The sequence below is a fragment of the Lepidochelys kempii genome, chromosome 11 (genome assembly GCF_965140285.1).
Source record: "Lepidochelys kempii isolate rLepKem1 chromosome 11, rLepKem1.hap1, whole genome shotgun sequence".
In the NCBI taxonomy this organism is placed as follows: domain Eukaryota; kingdom Metazoa; phylum Chordata; order Testudines; family Cheloniidae; genus Lepidochelys; species Lepidochelys kempii.
Genome location: NC_136390.1, coordinates 81,652,499 through 81,673,921, shown reverse-complemented (window position 1 = coordinate 81,673,921; position 21,423 = coordinate 81,652,499). Strand labels below are relative to the sequence as shown.

Below are 21,423 nucleotides of genomic sequence, written 5' to 3'. Positions count from 1 at the left end.
TTCCCCATGGGTGGGGAGAGGGGGCGGGGCAGGGTCTGTGTGAGGCAGTCTCTCCTCGTGGGAGGGGCAGGGGGCGGGGTCTGTGGGGGAGAGGGGGCGGGGCAGGGTCTGTGGGAGGCAGTCTCTCCCCATGGGGGCGGGGTCTGTGGGGGAGTCTCCTCAGGCGGTGAGCGGGGCAAGGTCTGTGTGAGGTGGTCTCTCCTCATGGGAGGGGCAGGGGGCGGGGTCTGTGGGGGAGAGGGGGCGGGGCAGGGTCTGTGAGAGGGAGTCTCTCCCTGTGGGCGGGGCAGGGGCGGGCTCTGTGGGGGAGGGGGCGGGGCAGGATCTGTGTGAGGCGGTCTCTCTCCCTGTGGGAGGGGCAGGGGGCGGGCTCTGTGGGGGAGGGGGCAGGGCAGGGTCTGTGTGAGGCGGTCTCTCCTTGTTGGATGGGCAGGGGGCGGGGTCTGTGGGGGAGAGGGGGCGGGGCAGGGTCTGTGGGAGGGGCGGGGTCTGTGGGGGAGAGGGAGCGGGGCAGGGTCTGCGGGAGGCAGTCTCTCCCCATGGGGGCGGGGTCTGTGGGGGAGTCTCATCAGGCGGGGGGGCAGGGCAGGGTCTGTGTGAGGCAGTCTCTCCCTGTGGGAGGGGCAGGGGGCGGGCTCTGTGGGGGAGTGGGGGCGGGGCAGGGTCTGTGGGAGGGAGTCTCTCCCTGTGGGAGGGGCAGGGGGCGGGCTCTGTGGGAGAGGGGGCATGGCAGGGTCTGTGTGAGGCGGTCTCTCCCTGTGGGAGGGGTGGAAGGCGGGCTCTGTGTGGGAGAGAGGGGGCGGGGCAGGGTCTGCAGGAGGCGGTCTCTCCCCATGGGGGGCGGGGTCTGTGGGGGAGTCTCATCAGGCGGGGGGGCAGGGCAGGGTCTGTGTGAGGCAGTCTCTCCCTGTGGGAGGGGCAGGGGGCGGGCTCTGTGGGGGAGTGGGGGCGGGGCAGGGTCTGTGGGAGGGAGTCTCTCCCTGTGGGAGGGGCAGGGGGCGGGGTCTGTGGGAGAGGGTGCATGGCAGGGTCTGTGTGAGGCGGTCTCTCCCTGTGGGAGGGGCAGGGGGCGGGCTCTGTGTGGGAGAGGGGGCGTGGCAGGGTCTGTGTGAGGCGGTCTCTCCCTGTGGGAGGGGTGGAAGGCGGGCTCTGTGTGGGAGAGTGGGGGCGGGGCAGGGTCTGCAGGAGGCGGTCTCTCCCCATGGGGGGCGGGGTCTGTGGGGGAGTCTCCTCAGGAGGGGGCGGGGCAGGGTCTGTGGGAGGCGGTCTCTCCCTGTGGGAGGGGCAGGGGGCGGGCTCTGTGGGGGAGTGGGGGCGGGGCAGGGTCTGTGGGAGGGAGTCTCTCCCTGTGGGAGGGGCAGGGGCGGGGTCTGTGGGAGAGGGGGCGTGGCAGGGTCTGTGTGAGGCAGTCTCTCCCTGTGGGAGGGGCAGGGGGCGGGGTCTGTGGGGGAATGGGGGCGGGGCAGGGTCTGTGTGAGGCAGTCTCTCCCTGTGGGAGGGGCAGGGGGCGGGGTCTGTGGGGGAATGGGGGCGGGGCAGGGTCTGTGGGAGGGAGTCTCTCCCTGTGGGAGGGGCAGGGGCGGGGTCTGTGGGAGAGGGGGCGGGGTAGGGTCTGTGGGAGGCGGTCTCGCCGTGTGGGAGGGGCAGGGGGCGGGCTCTGTGGGGGAGTCTCCTCGGGCGGGGGCGCGGGGCGGGGTCTGTGAGGGAGGCTCTCAGGCAGGTGAGTGGGAGGTGGGGGGAAGGGCCGCACTCACCGGTCCGCAACGGCTGCGCGCCGCGCGCCGCGCGCCGCCAGGCCGAGCCCCGCCCTCCAGCCCGTTCGCCGCCTGACCCAGGCTTGACAAGCGGAGCGCCGAGCTGCTCGGCCCACCGGCCGACGTCTCTGGCTGCCGCCTGCAGCCCTGAAGGCTCTGTCTCAGCCCACGCTGCGCCCCCTAGTGGTGAACACGCCCGCTGCAGGGCGGGGGGCGCAGACACGAGGCCCCTGGGTGTCTCCCCCGCTCAGCTCCCACCTGCCCGGGGCGGGCTCTGCGGGGGGGGTTCATGGTTCAGGCGGAGGAAATGCAGCCAAAGGGCTTGGAGGGGGGCAGGATCGGGCTCCAGCGGGGCTTCCCCCCCCCGTGCGGGGGCGCAGACAATGGGCAAGGCAGGGGCGCCCCCTCAGTGGGGGAGCAACTTTAACCGGGATCCCTTTTATCCCCCCCCGCCCCCGCCCCGCACAGCATGCAACATACAAGTCTGCTGAGTACTTTGCAAAAGAAGGAGGACGTTTCCATGGCAGCTCCGCTCAGCGCTCCCAGGGGCGCCAGCCTCCAGGGATCAAGGTTCATCTTTAATTAAAGATCGTGTCGCATGATGGGCCCCCCAGGAATACCCCATCCCAAGCTGGCCGCCCTAGCAGAGGCAGAACCAGTGAAGGGACTGAGGGCAGACGTTTAGGGACTCACTACCGGCACGTTTCCCAGTGTGGACTTTTAAAGGGGTTTGGGTTCCCAGGTCGGCGTCCAGTTTTCAGCTGGAACTCCTGGTCAAAAAGTGACCCTGGCAGCTCCGGCCTTTAGTCGGCGACACAGCAGGGCTAAGCCAGGCTCTCTGCCTGCGTTGGGCATTACCCCTCCAGCTCCTACGTGCAGGGACAGCCAGGGGGCTCGGCCTGCTGCCCCTGCCCAAGTGTCGGTTCTGCAGCTCCCATTGGCTGGGAACAGTGGCCAATGGGTGGTGCCTGTTGACTGGGCACCGTGCAGAGTCACCTGGCCACACATCCGCCTGGGAGCTGGAGGAGTGACATGCGTCTGCTTCCGGGAGTTGCTTGAGGTAAGCACCTCTGGGAGCCTGCACCCCTCACCATCTCCCACGCCCCATCCCCCTGCCCCAGCCCCTAGCCCCCTCCCACACTTCGAACCCCTCAGCCCCAGCCCGGAGCCCCCTCTTCCACCCCAAATCCCTCATCCCCATACCCACACCAGAGTCCGCACTCCCAGCCGGAGCCTTCACCTCCTCCCGCAACTCAACCCCCTGTCCTGCCCAGCATGGTGCAAATGAGCGAGTGAGTTCAATCACTCTGGAAAGTCCTGCTCGGGGCGACTGGTCCCTGGAAAGATCTGCCATTGCAACCACATGCCATGTTTTCTCAAAAGCTCAAAATAGGAGAAGACAGGGACTACTTCTAGCCTCCATCAGCATCTATTATGAGCCTATGTAGTTTCTTAAAAACAGCTAGTGGCCTACCCAGCATCTCTGCTCTCACCCTACACATACCGTCTCAACACGCCAGAAATGTAATTATCCCATGACAGGTGGTTGCATCCTTGCCTCAGGTAAGAAAATTAGGGAGGAAGCCAATGTGTTAAAGGTCATGGCTTGTCTTAGTTTCTTTTCACCTAGGGACATAGGACTGGAAGGGACCTTCTGGGTGACAGAGTTCAGTCTGTGCCATCGCAAAGAACCCCATATATAATCTCGTTCGCAAACTTTTCACAATCCCTCCTTGAATAGGTTGTTTCCCCCAGCTCCCCCCCACCCCATCCGATTCCAGTCGGGAGGCTGTTCCAGAAACTCACTCCTTTGATGGTTAGAATTGAAACCTCCTCCTTATTTCCAGCTTCAGTGTATTTATTGCCAGTTTATACCCTATACCCCTAGAAGGAAAGACCTGCATTGCCATCTTATCTTCATCAGTTCCCTCTAGAACAAAACACTGAATGTTTGTGCTAAGCCAGAATTCTCATTTCTCCATGGTACAGGGAAGAATTGGACCAGCTTAGCTAGCTACAGGGGGACCCAGTGTATTTCTTTTCAACTGGAGGTAGAGGTAGAGTAGGATAGGAAAGATAAAGAAGAGTCAGTCACAGCAGATCACCTGCCTAGCCATGATCACCAGCCTGAGTTCTGGAGGCATTGTGGCAGAGACGGCAATTAAGAAGGGGAAGGAAGAGGTAGCGGCTGCTTGGGTTTTATTAGGGAGCATTTCCCATCCATGCACAAAGGGCAGCATGGCAGGCAGAACAGAGGTGTTTACGGGAGATGCTGCATCATAGGCTAAAATGCAGACGCATTACCCTGATCACACTTCAATCTCTGGCTGAGACAAAACACCATCCAATGTCCATTGATGTCCTTAGAAAGGGCAGCAGCCTCTAGACCGTGCCCTCAGTTATTGGAGAGTTGCGGGGGGGACACAGTCTAAGGGAAGTCCCTACAGACCAGACCCAGAAGAATGGGTAGATCTTCCCCTTGAAGGAGGTAGTGAAGGTGTGGATGGGGGCCATGGTGTCTGCATCATAGAAGCACACAACCCCACCTTCATAGTCCAAATACACTCGGATCATTCTGGGGCTCTGCGGCGGGTCCAGCGGGCTCCAATCTGCAGTGACTTCCCGGTACTGGCCCATGGAGAGCTGGATGGCCCAGGTTCCTTGCTCGGGACTGAAATTGAACCATCCCTTCCTGCTGGCGGACTCCTTAGTGACACCCAGAGCCCAGCCCCCTGTGTCGGCCACCTCCATGTCCCAATAATGCGTCCCTGATATGTAGCCATCAGAGCCCAGCACGCAGGAGTAAACGTCGAATCTCCCCGGGTCATTGGCCAGAGCCAGCCTTGTGTTTGTGGCTGTCACGCTTCTCCGGTCCTTGGAAAGGGTCAGACTGGGGTGAGCTGTGTCTGGGTCCAGAATGACATCCTCTGTGGAGAGAGACAACCCAGCAGGGGAGATCCTAGGCTTACAGATAGAAGCAGCAAAGCCTATTGCAGTAGCTCAAACAAGAGCTCATCCATTCCCCTTTCCCAGGCTCTGGAAACTAACTACAGCAGGGAGGGCCCTGGGCAGAGATTCTCATAGAACATAAAAACATTTACTATTAGGGCTGTTGATTACTCACAGTTAACTAACGCGATTAACTAAAAAAAATTTTTTTTAAATCACATTTAAATTATTTGTGATTAATCACAGTTTTAATCGCACTGTTAAACAATAGAATACCAATTGAAATTTATTTAATATTTTGGATGTTCTTTTATCTACATTTTCAACTATATTGATTACAATTACAGCACAGAATACAAAGTGTACTGTGCTCACTTTATATTATTATTTATTACAAATATTTGCTCTGTAAAAATGATAAAAGAAATAGTATTTTCCAATTCACTTCATAAAAGTATGGTAGTGCAATCTCTGTATCATGAAAATGCAACTTATAAATGTAGGTTTTTCGTTACATAACTGCACTCCAAAAACAAAACAATGTAAAACTTCAGCACCTATAAGTCATAGAATCATAGAATATCAGGGTTGGAAGGGACCTCAGGAGGTCATCTAGTCCAACCCCCTGCTCAAAAGCAGGACCCATACCCAATTAAATCATCCCAGCCAGGGCTTTGTCAAGCCTGACCTTAAAAACTTCTAAGGAAGGAGATTCCACCACCTCCCTAGGCAACACATTCCAGTGTTTCACCACCCTCCTAGTGAAAAAGTTTTTCCTAATATCCAACCTAAACCTCCCCCACTGCAACTTGAGACCACTATTCCTTGTCCTGTCCTCTTCTACCACTGAGAATAGTCTAGAACCATCCTCTCTGGAACCACCTCTCAGGTAGTTGAAAGCAGCTATCAAATCCCCCCTCATTCTTCTCTTCTGCAGACTAAACAATCCCAGTTCCCTCAGCCTCTCCTCATAACTCATGTGTTCCAGACCCCTAATCATTTTTGTTGCCCTTCGCTGGACTCTCTCCAATTTATCCACATCCTTCTTGAAGTGTGGGGCCCAAAACTGGACACAGTACTCCAGATGAGGCCTCACCAATGTCGAATAGAGGGGAACGATCACGTCCCTCGATCTGCTCGCTATGCCCCTACTTATACATCCCAAAATGCCATTGGCCTTCTTGGCAACAAGGGCACACTGCTGACTCATATCCAGCTTCTCGTCCACTGTCACCCCTAGGTCCTTTTCCACAGAACTGCTGCCTAGCCATTCGGCCCCTAGTCTGTAGCGGTGCACTGGATTCTTCCATCCTAAGTGCAGGACCCTGCACTTATCCTTATTGAACCTCATCAGATTTCTTTTGGCCCAATCCTCCAATTTGTCTAGGTCCTTCTGTATCCTATCCCTCCCCTCCAGCGTATCTACCACTCTTCCCAGTTTAGTATCATCCGCAAATTTGCTGAGAGTGCAATCCACACCATCCTCCAGATCATTTATAAAGTCCACTCAGTCCTCAGTTAATCGCTAAGACAAACAAGTTTATTTCCTGTGTCATGGGCACAAGGCAGCAGAGGGTGGGGTGGGGTGGGGAAGGGGTGGCTATACTGTGTCATGGGCTCAGGGTAGCAGAGGGTGGGGTGGGGAAGGGGTGGCTATACAGTGTCATGGGCACAGGGCAGCAGAGGGTGGGGTGGGGAAGGGGAGGCTATACAGTGTCATGGGCACAGGGCAGCAGAGGGTGGGGTGGGGAAGGGGAAGGGGCGGCTATACTGTGTCATGGGCACAGGGCAGCAGAGGGTCGGGTGGGGAGGGGAAGGGGCGGCTATACTGTGTCATGGGCTCAGGGCAGCAGAGGGTCGGGTGGGGAAGGGGAAGAGGAAGGGGCAGCTATACTGTGTCATGGGCTCAGGGCAGCAGAGGGTCGGGTGGGGAGGGGAAGGGGCGGCTATACTGTGTCATGGGCTCAGGGCAGCAGAGGGTCGGGTGGGGAAGGGGAAGAGGAAGGGGCGGCTATACTGTGTCATGGGCTCAGGGCAGCAGAGGGTTGGGTGGGGTGGGGAAGGGGAAGGGGTGGCTATACAGTATCATGGGCTCAGGGCAGCAGGGGGTGGGGTGGGGAAGGGGAAGGGGCGGCTATACTGTGTCATGGGCATAGGGCAGCAGAGGGTGGGGTGGGGAGGGGAAGGGGTGGCTATACTGTGTCATGGGCTCAGGGCAGCAGAGGGTTGGGTGGGGTGGGGAAGGGGAAGGGGTGGCTGTACAGTATCATGGGCACAGGGCAGCAGAGGGTGGGGTGGGGAAGGGGAAGGGGCGGCTATACTGTGTCATGGGCTCAGGGCAGCAGAGGGTTGGGTGGGGTGGGGAAGGGGAAGGGGTGGCTGTACTGTATCATGGGCACAGGGCAGCTATACTGTGTCATGGGCACAGGGCAGCAGAGGGTGGGGTGGGGAAGGGGAAGGGGTGGCTATACTGTGTCATGGGCACAGGGCAGCAGAGGGTCGGGTGGGGAAGGGGAAGGGGTGGCTATACAGTATCATGGGCACAGGGCAGCAGAGGGTGGGGTGGGGAAAGGGAAGGGGTGGCTATACAGTATCATGGGCACAGGGCAGCAGAGGGGGGTGGGGATTGTCCGTCTCCCTGCAGAGGATGGGAGAATGGGGTATCTCGATGGTGTGGCTAGCTGGTGCGTAGGGCCCCGTGACGTTGCACCGGGGCCTGCAGGGGTCTGTTTCTTTGATACCCTGGGAACCATGCAGTAGTTACCTTTTTCTCTGTAGACCTTCATCCTGAGGTAACCCCGCAAGGAATCGGAGCCCAGGAGGACAGCTAGGATGTGGGCAGCCAAAGGGGGATATGGGATCTGCAGTGACCAACCAGCCTCCGGCTCAGGAGCTAAAGCAGCTATCCGGAGTGGATCCTTGGAGGAGAATCTCTGCTGCTGTGGAACGAACCTGCCAGACATAACTTCCAGCTTCTGTGCCGCCATCCCACAGGGACTGTCCTTTCTATGGGACTTGTCGGTATACCTTTGAGCCACCCCACCCCCATTGCCAGACTATCCCACCTCCCTTAGCCAACATTAAATTATCCGCACAACCCCCCTATAAGGGCATGGGACCACTACACCCATTTTATGGAGGAAAAACTGACGCATAGACAGACTAACTGTGATCACACAGGAGACCTGACCCCAGCTCCCCCTGCTTTAATCTGCTTGACCCCACTCCCTTCCACAAACCAGGAATGGACCCCAGGAGTCCTGGCTCCCAGCCCCCCTGCTCTGACCCACTTGACCCCACTCCCCTTCCAGAGATAGACCCCAGGAGTCCTGGATCCCAGGCCCGCACTAGACCTCACTACTCCCCTTTCCAAACCAGGGATGGACCCCAGGAGTCCTGCTTCCGAGCCTAGTGTCCTATCCGCTGACCCACCCGGTCCACCCATACGAATTGCCCATTGTGAGGGACTCGCCTCATGCCTTCCTACCTGCTCAGGCCTAGCTGCTGCCTGACCCCTCCTGGCTCATACAGATCCTTTGGGGGCTGCTTATCCAATCCCCATGTGTTCCCAGCCCCTGAAGCGCCTGCCGAGATGAGGCTTGGTGCCCAGCCTTGCCCTCAGCAGTGCTGGGCAGTTGGAATTTGGTTCGGGGCTGGGGGCCAGGCAATCTCCCACCCTGCTGGGTTCAGTCCTCTTCCCTCCGAGAGGCTGCCAGCAGCCTGGAAAACAACTCAAAGTGTGACGCAACAAGGAGGGTAGACTTTTGTCCCAGTCACAGGTCACCTCTAATCACGCTCGGGACATGGCAACCCTGGGTGCAGGAGACAGCTAATCCCCTGCGCTGAGATAGCTGCGGCTTGTGCCTCTGCGCATGGAGGCAGCAGTAACAGACAGGACTCCTGGGTTCTCTCCCCGACCCTGGGAGGGGAGTGAGGGCTGGTGGTTAGAGCAGGGGGGCTGGGAGCCAGGACGCCTGGGTTCTCTCCCTGACTCTAGGAAGGGAGTGGGGGCTGGTGGGTTAGAGGGAGGGGGACTAGGAGCCAGGACGCCTTGGTTCTCTCCCCAGCCCTGGGAGAGGAGTGGGGGCTGGTGGTTAGAGCAGGGGGTCTGGGAGCCAGGACTCTTGGGTTCTCTCCCCGGCTCTGGGAGGGGAGTGGGGGCTGGTGGTTAGAGCAGGGGGGCTGGGAGCCAGGACGCCTGGGTTCTCTCCCTGGCTCCATGGGTGGGCACGTATCTGAGGCACAGGGAGGCATTGCCTTCCCACACAGGGGCCGCAGCCAGGTCGGGGCGGGGGGGGCTGTCTGAGGGCACCCGGGTCACGTGCCACCCCCACCCCCCATACGCAGAGCTGCCCTGCTGTCTGGGGCTCCACAGACCCAGCAGCTGAACGAAGCCCCCTGGGTCCTAGAACCAGTCGCGCTGCCCCTCTGCGTGCTGGGAGCCTTCCTGTTTCCTGTGGGGCTGGGTAGAGGGGTGGGAGAAATGAGGGAAGGGTCGTGGGGGTGGGGGGTAGAGGCAGTGGGGAAGGAAGTGGGTGGAATAGGGTGGGGAGGGGAGTGGAGAAGAAAAGGGGAATCGCAGGGGGAAGTAGGAGCCCAGCATGAGGCGTCCCCTCAGCAGCCACTGGGCCTCCCCCGTTAAGCAGGCCCATTGAACCCTCTCCCGGACAAGCCCCAGCCCCCTGCACCTGGATCCCTCCGACGAGCCTCCCACCCCCAGATCCCCACCCCACTGAGCTCCAACAACCTGCACCTAGACCCCCACCACATCAAGCCCCACTTCCCCAGCACCCAGACCCCCCCACCAAGTCCCATCTCTCACAACCAGACCCCCCCACACCCCTGCTGAGCCCAACCACCATCACCTGGATCCCGCAGAATCCCATGGCCCCTGCACCCAGAACCCAGCAACGAGCCCCTGTGCATCCAGATCCCCCCACCAAGCTGCCCACACCCAGATTGCCCCACACAGAAACCTCTTGCCCCACACTTGGATCCCTCCACACTTGGATCCTGCTGGGCTGAGCCCGCCCTCACCTGGTGCGCCTGGGACAGGGCTCTGGGTTGTTTGTGGGGCAGGCCCAGCTCTTGCATGTGTCAGGGTCGGGTGCAGCCTCACTGCTGAGTCGCTGTACTGGAGGAGGTGGGGGCTTCAAGTTGATTGCCCACCTCAATGCAGCTGGTGGCCTGTGCTCCCCACTGCTAGAAATGTGAAAAGCTGGGGTTTTATTAATGCCCCTCCTCACCATGACAGACTTCCAGTGTGACGTTGGACCTGTCTTTTAAGGCTTGATCTCAAGGGTAGTCTTTCCATTGATTTAAAAAGGCAGCAGAAAGGGGACTTAATTAGCCTGTGCCTCAATTTCCCCATCTGAAAGACAGGGATAATAAGAACACAAGCCTGCCTCACAGGAGTTTGTGTAAATTCCTTGGTTTTGGATAGGTGCTTTGAGGTCCTCAAATGGAAAGTGCTTAGAAGTGCAATTTTTCAAAGTGTTTTTTACAATTCCCAAACCTTTATGTTTTGTTCATGCAGTAGGCCCTCCTCCTGGATCACAGGAGAATTTCAGTTTGAGACTTTATGGGACGTAGGGTGACCAGATATCCCAATTTTATAGGGACAGTTCTGATTTTGGGGTCTTTCTCTTATATAGGCTCTTATACCCCTGTCATAAATATAAAGGGAAGGGTAAACACCTTTAAAATCCCTCCTGGCCAGAGGAAAAACCCTTTCACCTGTAAAGAGTTAAGAAGCTAAAGGTAACCTCGCTGGCACCTGACCAAAATGACCAATGAGGAGACAAGATATTTTCAAAGCTGGAGGGGGAGAAACAAAGGCTCTCTCCGTCTGTGTGATGCTTTTGCCAGGAACAGAAAAGGAATGGAGTCTTAGAACTTAGTAAGTAATCTAGCTAGATACGCGTTAGATTCTGTTTTGTTTAAATGGCTGATAAAATAGTTGTGCTGAATGGAATGTAGAGTCCTGTTTTTGTGTCTTTTTGTAACTTAAGGTTTTGCCTGGAGGGATTCTCTATGTTTGGAATCTGATTACCCTGTAAGGTATTTACTATCCTGATTTTACAGCAGTGACTTTTTTACTTTTTTTCTTCAATTACAAGTCTTCTTTTAAGAACCCGATTGCTTTTTCATTGTTCTTAAGATCCAAGGGTTTGGGTCTGTGTTCACCTATGCAAATTGGTGAGGATTTTTATCAAGCCTTCCCCAGGAAAGGGGGTGTAGGGTTTGGGGAGGATTTTGGGGGGAAACATGTTTCCAAGCGGGCTCTTTCCCGGTTATATATCTGTTAGACGCTTGGTGGTGGCAGCGATAAAGTCCAAGGGCAAAAGGTAAAATAGTTTGTACCTTGGGGAAGTTTTAACCTAAGCTGGTAAAAATAAGCTTAGGGGGTTTCATGCAGGTCCCCACCTCTGTACCCTAGAGTTCAGAGTGGGGAAGGAACCTTGACAATCCCCCACCCCCTGTCCTGATTTTTCACCCTTGCTGTCTGGTCACTCTCATGGGATGACACCTCCTCCCACTGTGTGATGCTGGAGCAGCTGGCCGGAAGCGGGGAAGCAGGGCCTGGCCAGGCCTGCTCCCATCATAACTTTCAAAGTAGGAGGCGGGAGGGCTAGGCAAAGATGCAGGCAGGCCAGCCAGCCCAGTCAGTGTGCTGCTGGAAGGGCTGGATCACTTATGGCACCAGACACCCGATGCTGTCCTGTCCTCTGGGCCAGTGCCAGCTAAGTGGGACTGGGCGGCTGAGGCTGAGCAATAACTGGCCAGGAGCAATAAATGGCCAGGAGCAATGGATCCCCCTGGGCCAGAGCCCTTCAGAGCATTCCCACGGATAAGCAATGGGCTGGGGGCAATTAGGTGTTTTGTATTTGTTCAAATTCTGGAATGGGCAGGGGGAGCACGGGGGGGGGGGAGAGCTTGAGTGGGAGGAGCCTCGGGGGTGGGGGGAGAAGGGTGTGGAGGGAAGGAACGGGGCAGAGGGAGGAGGGACATGGTGGCAGGATAGGACTCAACTCTTTTCAGTGGATGGGAGATTGCATTTGCCTGGTGGCCAGCTCCTCATGAGAATGGGGTTGGGGATTTGGTTCCTTCACCCCTCGGGATATAGCGTCTGCTGGTCTGGTGCATAAAGCTGGCATCACCATGCTGCCTCCGTGGGACTTTTTGCCTCCTTGGTTCTGTGAGCTGAGCGGGTGTCGTTGTTAAAGTAGCAGCCAGCCTTTATTTTCCTGCCAGGAGCCATGTCTCTGGGCAGTTCTTATTCATTGCCTGAGGCACTTGCTGCTGGTGAACGTGTAAACACGGGAAGTGCTCCAGCTTAGTCTGTGTGAAGTGAAAATGAGGGGGCAGCTTTTGCCATCTGGTTCCAGCTATTTCTTCCTGTCAGGGGGCAAATGCCAGCTCAGGGTGAGGCCCGGCACCTTGTTTTACTGTGTGAAGAAAGGGCAGAGCTTTCTCAATTAGCTTTCACTGCTGCTTGCCATTATATGTTCCCCAGGATCAACGAGAAGGGGTTGGGGCACTTGCAGGCTGCCCGCATGTCCGCTATCCACATATAAAAAAAACCTATGACTGACATTTTTTATTCCCAAGATTAGTGCTTTTAATTAGGTACCTGCTGCATGTCTAGTCTTCGCACACACCATCTGCACAGAGTGGAGAATATGCTCCATTTTGTTTAGAAAGAAATTGCAGAAAAGTGGAGGGTTTTTTTTTCAAATATCATTTACTTGGGTTCAGGAATTTGGCTGGAAGGGGACAAGCACGCGGTGGTGGGGAGGGGGAGGGAACAGTGGGGAGGGGGTGGAGCCTCAGCGGAGCAAGGGGCATGGCCTGGGGCAGAGCAGGAGTGGAGTATGGGCGGGGGCAAAGGCAGAAGAGGCGGGCTGGGAATTACTGCCTCCTTCCCAAGTGGAAGCTTCACCCACTGCCCATGCCTGGTTCGGGGAGGGGAGGGGAGTAGAGTCTAGTGGATTAGAGCAAGGGGGGCTGGGAGCCAGGACTCCTGGGTTCTCTCCCCGGCTCTGGGAGGAGAGTGGGGTCTGGTTCGTTAGAGCAATGGGGGCTGGGTTTTGTTGACGGATGGAGCTCTCAGTGCTTATCTGGCTCCCATTACTGTCATGTCTGAACATCTCACACTTTGAGCATGATGAGTTCACCCTCACAGCCCCCTCTGAGGCAGGGAGCGATGGTTACCCCCCAAGTACAGGTAGCATGGAGGCTTCAGGTGACATGGGCAGTTTTTGGAAGAGAATCACTATGCTGCAAAATAGCCTCGTGGGGCCAGTGGAAGCTACGTTGTATAACCAGCCCAGTGACTCCAGTGAGGTTACTCCAGATTTCCACTGGCCTGAGGGAGTGGAGAATCCGGTCGGTATGTGTATTACTGTATTACCTTGAACCATCCAGGCACTTTGTCCATGGCAACAAATAGTATATTTTTACAGAGCAGAAAGTACTGGGCCAGACAATCAATTGGTGTAAACTGGCATTAATTCCAGTGAAGCAACACTGATTTACACCAGCTGGGATCTGGCCCCATTGACTCCAATGGAACCACGGTCCATTGACCCCAGCTGGGATCTGATCTCGGTCACCGTATGTCTGTGCAGCGCCTGGCGCGCCGGGGGCCTGATCTGGGTCACCGTGTGTCTGTGCAGCTTAACTACCCTAAAAATTTGAAGGGTTTTTCTGATAACTAACCTAGGGTTAGTTATTCTCCCTTGCTGTAGATTTAGCCCATTACTTCTTGTCCTGCATTCAGGGAACACGGAGAACAATCGATCACCGTCTGCTTTAGAACAGCCCTTAATATATCTGAAGACTGGTCCCCCCCCCAGTTCTTCTTTTCTCAGGACTAAACATGCCCAGTGTTTTTAACCTTTTCTCATAGGTCATGTTTTCTAGACCTTTAATCATTTTTGTTGCTCTTCTTTGGACTTTCTCCAATTTGTCCACATCTTTCCTGAAATGTGGCGCCCAGAACTGGACACAATACTCCAGCTGAGGACGTATCAGTTCTGAGTAGAGTGGAAAAATTCTTCTGTATTGCTTACGACACTCCTCCTAATATATCCCAGAATGATGTTTGCTTTTTTTGCAACAGCATTACACTCATTGACTCATATTTAGTTGTGATCCACTATGACCCCCTCAGATCCCTTTCCGCAGTACTCCTTCCTAGGCAGTCATTTCCCCTTTTTTAGGTGTGCAACTGATTGTATATGTAAGTATATTATGTCAACACTGTTGCCTTTATCAACCAAATTTGTTATCTCATCAAAAACAGATATCAAGTTAGTTTGACAGGATGTATTTTCTATAAACCCTTGTTGATTTGCATAATTACACCACCTCCCTTTAATTCTTTATTAATTGAGTCCTGTGTCCCCTTACTGAAATGGACTGGGGGTTTTTTGGTTTGCCCTCTTCTGGCACCAAAAGAATGGAGAAGGGGTGATGAGAAATCAAGACCCTAACACTGACAGTCCCCAGGGTGAAAGGGGGGAAGCCAATGCTCCAGGTCAACCTGGTTGACAAGGCAGGCAGGCCAATGAGGCAGTGAGGACCATGGGGTCCTGTCCTTCATGTGAGCTGGAGGTGGCTGAGCGGAGCGGGGCTGAGTTAAGGGGAGCAGCCATAGGCGCCGACTCCGTGGGTGATCTGGGGCTGGAGCACTCACAGGGAAAAATTAGTGAGTGCTCTGCACCCACCAGCAGCCAAGCTCCTGCCCCGCCTCCCCCCGCCCCACCTCCTCTCCACCTCCTCCCCTGAGGGCGCCGCGTCCCCGCTCCTCCGCCTACGTCCCAGCGCTTGTCACCGCCAAACAGCTGTAGCCAGCTCCGGGAGGGAGGGGGGAGGAGCGGGAATGCAGCGTGCTCAGGGGAGGAGGCGGGGAAGGGGTTGCAATGGGGCAGGGCAGGGTGGAGTCAGGGTGGGGGGCTGAGCGCCCAGGGGTGCAAGCAGAAGTCGGCGCCTATGGGAGCAGCAGCCCGAGAGAGCCAGACAAGCAGCCCAAGGAGCTGTGCTGGAGGCAGAGTGGAGCTGGGGCTGGGCCCCATCTCAGGCACTGCGAGACCCATCTGCACCCCTTTGAATTTTCCTGAGCGCGCACCACGGGCCATGCTCACTTTTGCAAATACCCGGTGGGTGGAATTTCAGACTGTGCCCGTTCTCCTGAGCTTAAAGCAACATGGCTCCTCTGAGCTGCAGCATTTCGGGGAAGCCCAGGCCCTAAGAGCAAAGTGCCCTGTTAAAACAAATACAAAAACTGAGCAGCACTGGGGACTGTGCAAGGGCTGGTTTGGGGACAGGCAATGCATTGCTGCTCAGGCAGAGAGAGGGGACAGAGAGGAGAGTGGGCAGCTCTGTGGGGCTTTCCAGCAGGGCCAGGCAGCTGAGACAATCTCCTTGTGAGTCTGCTGCAGCCTTGGTACTTTAGGAACTCTGAAGGAGGCCAGGGATCTAGGGCAAGGATTGCGCCCCCTGCCCTTCTTTGTCGCTGCAGTAGTTTACGCTCCCCAGCCCACTCTGAGCACCCGGCCAGCAGCCACCGCTCTCCGGCCGCCCAGCTCTGAAGCCAGAGCGCAGAGCGGCGGCTGCCAGGCGAGCACCCCGCCCTGAAGGCAGCGCGGCAGACAGCGGCAGTGCAGTAGTAAGGGTGACAATACCCTTCAATGCGATGCCTACTTCTCCACGGCTGCTGGAGACGACGCTGCCTTCACAGCTGGGCGCCCGGCCAGCAGCTGCTGCTCTGCAGGAGCTCAGCTCTGAACGGGCACAGTAAGGTTTGTTTCCTAAAGTTTTGCATGCCCCCCCCCCAGAATACATTCTGTGCCCCTCCAGGGGTCTCACCCCCCCAGTTTGAGAACCTCTGCCATAGAGGTTAACCAGAGCTCTCTCTATTAGCTACGTAACTAGATGGCTCCCAGATTCTGAGCATGCAGCTCGGAGCGTGTCCAGCTCCTGTGAGACAGCCCCACGGGCACTACACAGGGCTTGTTTTAGACAGGCCCACAGTACAGTACATCTCCCTTCCTGCATTCTCTAATTCCCCCCTCTCTCCCCAGTCAACAACATCTCAAACAGGCTATGGCCTTGACACCAGGCCTGAGGCCTCAGTAGACTCACAGCGCCCTGCTGGTGGTGTGGGTCACCCTTTCCCTCCGGGGTGTCTGGCCGTGGGAGTGGCCCAAATGTGAGATCGGGGGTGATGCAGGTGCCATGTCCAGCCAGGACAAACCGCTACCCAGTGATGGTCTGTGTCAATCTACTGCTGGGCCAATGAGAGGATGCATGGCCCAGTTTCAAGACTGGCATTGGAGACAGGCTGTGATGGGTCCCCTTGAAGAGAGGCTTTGCTGGGTACCATCAGAGGAAGGCTGTGGTCCTCTCAGGCACTGCAGGACCCAGCTGAGCTCCTTTGAAATCTCCACCCTGGGTTCATTTTTCTGGGCAATCGATTCGTGGCAGATGCAGTGGGTCACGTTTTCTTTTGGAAATACTCTGTGCCTGCAGCTTCAGATTGCGCCAGTGCTCCGGACTGTAAACCACCCCACTTCGGGGAATTTGAGCCTTTACAAAGCAAAGTGCAATGTGGATTGTTCAAATAAATACAAAAATAGAACAACAGGAGAGATTACACAAGGGCTGATTTTCTGGGCGGCAACGTCTGTGTTATCTGGGGCAGTGGATTATTTCTGCAGCTGCAATAAAACCAGTTCTTCTTTTGGGGGGCAGCTATTCCACCCCAGATCCCCAGCTGCCATAAACCGGCTTTGCTCCACTGGGGGCTCTGTGGGGAAGGGAGAAGGGGCTCAGGTCAGGCTCCACGTCAGGCTCCGGGGAGAAGGGAGAGGGGGCTCGGGCCAGGTTCCACGTGGGGCTCTGGGGGGAAGGGAGACGGGGGTTGGGCCAGGCTCCACGTTGGGCTCTGGGGAGAAGGGAGAGGGGGCTCAGGCCAGGTTCCATGTGGGGCTCTGGGGGAAGGAAGAAAGGGGTTGGGCCAGGCTCCATGTGGGGTTGGGAGGGGAAGGGAGAGGAGGGTTGGGCCAGGCTCCATGTGGGGTTGGGAGGGGAAGGGAGAGGGAGAGGGGCTCGGGCCAGGCTCCATGCAGGGCTCTGGGGGGAAGGGAGAGGGGGGTTGTGCCAGGCTCCACGTGGGGTTGGGAGAGGGGGGTTGGGCCAGGCTCCATGCGGGGCTCTGGGGGAAAGGGAGAGGGGGATTGGGCCAGGCTCCATGTGGGGCTCTGGGAGGAAGGGAGAGGGGGATTGGGCCAGGCTCCACACGGGACCCTGGGGGGAAGGGAAAGGGGGGTTGGACCAGGCTCCACACGGGACCCTGGGGGGAAGGGGAAGGGGGGTTGGGCCAGGCTCCACACGGGACCCTGGGAGGAAGGGAGAGGGGGGTTGGGCCAGGCTCCATGCGGGGCTCTGGGGGGAAGGGAGAGGGGGGTTGGGCCAGGATCCATGTGGGGTTGGGAGGGGAAGGGAGAGGGGGGTTGGGCCAGGCTCCATGCGGGGCTCTGGGGGGAAGGGAGAGGGGGGTTGGGCCAGGATCCATGTGGGGCTCTGGGAGGAAGGGAGAGGGGGATTGGGCCAGGATCCACATGGGGTTGGGAGGGGAAGGGAGAGGGGGGTTGGGCCAGGCTCCATGTGGGGTTGGGAGGGGAAGGGAGAGGGGGGTTGGGCCAGGCTCCATGCGGGGCTCTTGGGGGAAGGGAGAAGGGGGTTGGGCCAGGCTCCACATGGGGGATGGGAGGGGAAGGGAGAGGGGGATTGGGCCAGGCTCCACATGGGGTTGGGAGGGGAAGGGAGAGGGGGGTTGGGCCAGGCTCCATGTGGGGCTCTGGGAGGAAGGCTCCCCGGGTTGCCACGCAAAACAAGTCTGTGTACTTTTTCAGTTTTCAGTACTTTGTCAGGACAAACACTTCCTGTCCTCTTCACTTAAGGATTCAATATAAATGCCTTCATTAGTTAACTTTTGGACTGAAATCTTTGCTTCTTCCAGTACTTTTTCAATGGCTAGCTCTCGGATTGATCCAAACGTATCTTCTATTGCTGGACAAAGATCTACTACTGTTGTAGCAGATGCCTGGATGGCATTGTTTAATGACCCAAGTGGTTTCAACAGTAGACTTACAAGAGAGAAAATGGCAATAGTCTTCTCTGAACGTAGTCGCAAAAGTAATCCACCAGCCTCACTACTTAGATCCATCTCATCTTGGTAGATACTTTCCAAAGCCAGTCCGGCTGGAATAATTTTAAGACAACAGCCAAGGATCGCTCATGAGAAAGCCAGAGGGTTTTCCCAGGTTGGACTAATCTGAACTTCAGTCCCAGTGTATCTTCTATGTTTTCCAAGATATTCAGTCTTTTTGGACTCTTGCTGAAAAAAGTCTGTAATGAAGATATTAAATTTATAGCTTTTTAAATGTCTTTTGAAGAGTCTGCAGCTCGTATTAGCGCTAGTTGGAGTAGATGGCCTCTGCAGTGTGTATAGGAGAGACTAGGGTTACACTTTTCTCTGAGCAAAGCTTGTGCTCCACCATGTCTTCCAGAGGAGTTTGCAGCTCCATCAAATGCACAAGCAGCCATCTGTTTGGGGTCCAACTGACAAGCATTTAACTCTTCTAAGATGTGGGTTGTCACAGATGCCGCCGATGTGTCTTCTATAACGTGAACATCTAGAAATGCATCTACTGGCCTACCACTGACATCAAGATAACGTACACAATGACTTAATATTTTATGACCATTTGCATCGGTGCGTTCATCAGCCATGCATGCAAATTTTTTGAATGTGGGGAGAGAGTTCTTCACTTTTTCAACTGTTGAGTCTTTCACTGTTGCACCACGTGTCTAGCCAGTCAGCTGGTTTCTTGCAGAAAGACGGTGAGCATTTGCTGGTCTTGTTCAGAGCCAGTGTTCAACTTCAGGATGAACAAGTGTCAATTCACTTAACATTGGTCTCCAGTTTGTAGTTTTGTGGCATCTCTTGCTGAAATAGAAGGTAGGATGCCACAGCCATGTTTGGTCGCATGAACTGCGTTGTGTCTCCAGCATTCTTAACTGCCTCATGAACACTCACCGGTGTTGTCCTTGGTCAGCGGAGACTCGGGGTTCAGAGGTGCTTTCACATGAATTCATCTCCCAGGTGGGGGTCAAGAAGGCACCTTGCTCGTTCCTCCAGCTGCTCAGTGTTCGCTCTGGCCGCTGTTGTTCGTTGTGCCACCGTTCACTCCATCGCGCTGTAGCCCATGGCCCTGCGCCGTCACCTTCGGCTGCCACCTCCCCTGTGACCTCTGCCAGTGGGTCTCTGGAGGTTCCACCGGCTCTCAGTGATTTCAGCCGAGCTCTCAGTGCGGGAACCTCGCTGCGAGTGCAGACTGGGCCGTCTCTGCCACAGAAACCCTGTCCCACAGCCGGCCTACGTGCTTAGACCTGCTTATCAGTGATTTCAGCTGCAATGGTCACTGAACAGAACAAAAGACTCTCTATGGAGCCTAATCAGCTCTGTCTTTAATCAGTGGAGAGGGGCAGGTCAACTAGTACTTGTGACTCAGGCAGACCATCAAGCAAAACACCTGTCCCCACCCGCTCTCTCGATGCCCTCAGTCAGCACAGGCTAAGTGCACGTCTACTGCCCTTTACTCAGACAATAAGAACAACAACATTTCTTCCCCTACCCCCCTGTTCAAGGGATTTGTAACCCAACCCCAGCCAAAATCTATCACTTGGGCAACACAGCTCTGTTTGCTGGATACCTAGGTAGATAGGTGTGAATGTAAATACCAACTGGTCCTGAAGCCTTTCCCCCCAGCTCATCACTAGCTGTCAGGGAGAGCTCATTTAGACTTTGCTTACAAATCATCATTTGAAATTATTAGGTTGGCCAACATCACCGGCATGAATGCACTGACATTGTCATAAAAAACAACAGCTGTATAAGGAAGTTAGTTTGTGTTCATACTTTTCAAATCTATTATACGTTTTCAGATACATGTATTTTATCATACACTTTATATGCTTTTAAAGGGTGTATTAATGTTTTAATTTTCCAAACAATCACTAAATTGGCAACACTGCATGTAACTAGTTTACAAAACTGGGGGGGTGGGGGTGTTGTGGAAATTTTAGGGGGGTGTACACCCTCCCTAGAGGGGGTGTAGGGAAATCCCTACTCTGGGGGAAAGGGAGAGGGGGCTCGGGCCAGGCTCCACGTGGGGGTTGGGAGGGGAAGGGAGAGGGGGGTTGGGTCAGGATCCACGCAGGGAGAGAGTGTGGGGGGATATATTCATTCACTGTCTGGCTTGCCTGGGGGCCGGGTCTCGGGGGGGAGAGAAGGAGCAGGGCTGAGGGTCTGGGGGGCGAGGGGAAGGAGGAGCAAGGGGTGGGGCCAGAGTCCTGGCACTCCTGTGGGGCCCTTAAGTTGACCAGGGCTACTGGGCACAGGCCCCGTCAGACCATACCATAATCCGCCACAGATAAATGAAAACAATGAAGTTAACAGCCCATTAGTTTTCATGAAGTTGAAACACCAGCTACACTCATATATTTAACAATCACTTTGCTCTCTAATACACAAATGACTTGGCCTGGGGCTCTGGCATGAGCTGGCCCCTGGTCTGCCAGCGTAATAGGGTGGCAAAAGAGCCACATGAAAACTCCCCATGTGCACCCTACAAGTGTCATCTGACAGCCCAGACCCAGGGGAGGACATAAAACTGCTCGGAACCATGAACTGGAAACTGGACTGTAAGAATCTTGAAAGTGCCTAGTACGCCAGACACCACCAGGATGGGAAATTGTTGTTGGCATCGCTGGATGGCGTTTGTGGCCTTGAACTGCCCGTGGTCGCTGGTAAAAGTGACCTTGCTCAGTTGGTCTTGAAGGGGGAAGAGATGTGACAAAGATAGGAATAAGAAAAGGAGTACTTGTGGCACCTTAGAGACTAACCAATTTATTAGAGCATAAGCTTTCGTGAGCTACAGCTCACTTCCTCAGATGTGGAAGTGAGCTGTAGCTCACGAAAGCTTATGCTCTAATAAATTGGTTAGTCTCTAAGGTGCCACAAGTACTCCTTTTCTTTTTGCGAATACAGACTAACACGGCTGTTACTCTGAAAGATAGGAATGTTGGTCATATTCTCCAGGTTCCCGTGGACTTTGCACAGCTATACACTGAGTGTGAAGGGAAGGGACAAGGGGTGTGACACACGCACACCTCGTTGGTGAGCAGAGTTGTTAACATACAGAGTGCACACAAGGGATCGGGGGATCCGAGAGACAAAGGAATTCCCATTGGCCAGGATGTTCACACTTAGCAGCCAAGGACCAGGAGGAAGGAGATCCCCCCCACCTCTGTGCAGGGAAGCCCAGCAAAGATCTCTAACAGGAGGACAAAGGGCAAAGGTGTCAGGGAGGGGCTAAGTGCTGAGCTCATAGACACACAGAGCTCTGCATCTGGGACTGACAGACAAAGGCAGTGAGAGCAGAGATCTTTCCTACAGCAGCAGGGCCCAAGGGAGGCCTGGCTTAATCTTACCTGTGGCTTCTCTCTGCTGATCTCAGGGATTCCCCATGCTGGGTCCCGGCCCACTAAGAAACCCTGCTCTACTTGGAAAAGGCTGCCGGGTGTCCCTGCAAATGCTGGCTGAGGTGCACTGGTCCCTGCAGGGCGGGCAGGTCTCTGCCCAGAAGTC

General features: G+C 55.7%; 2 protein-coding genes across 8 annotated transcripts in view; both read right to left on the bottom strand.

Annotated features, from left to right (window-relative positions):
• Window positions 1-21,423, bottom strand: part of LOC144929069 (uncharacterized) — an 84,025-nt gene that overhangs the window by 24,041 nt on the left and 38,561 nt on the right. The window lies entirely within an intron of this gene.
• On the bottom strand, window positions 3,658-11,426 carry LOC144929136 (butyrophilin subfamily 1 member A1-like). Its single transcript, XM_078848050.1, has 3 exons — window positions 9,741-11,426; window positions 7,468-7,642; window positions 3,658-4,681 (listed from the first exon to the last, which is right to left on the bottom strand). The coding sequence occupies exons 1-3, from the start codon at window positions 9,795-9,797 to the stop codon at window positions 4,137-4,139; spliced, it is 777 nt and encodes a 258-aa protein (XP_078704176.1). The 5' UTR covers window positions 9,798-11,426; the 3' UTR covers window positions 3,658-4,136.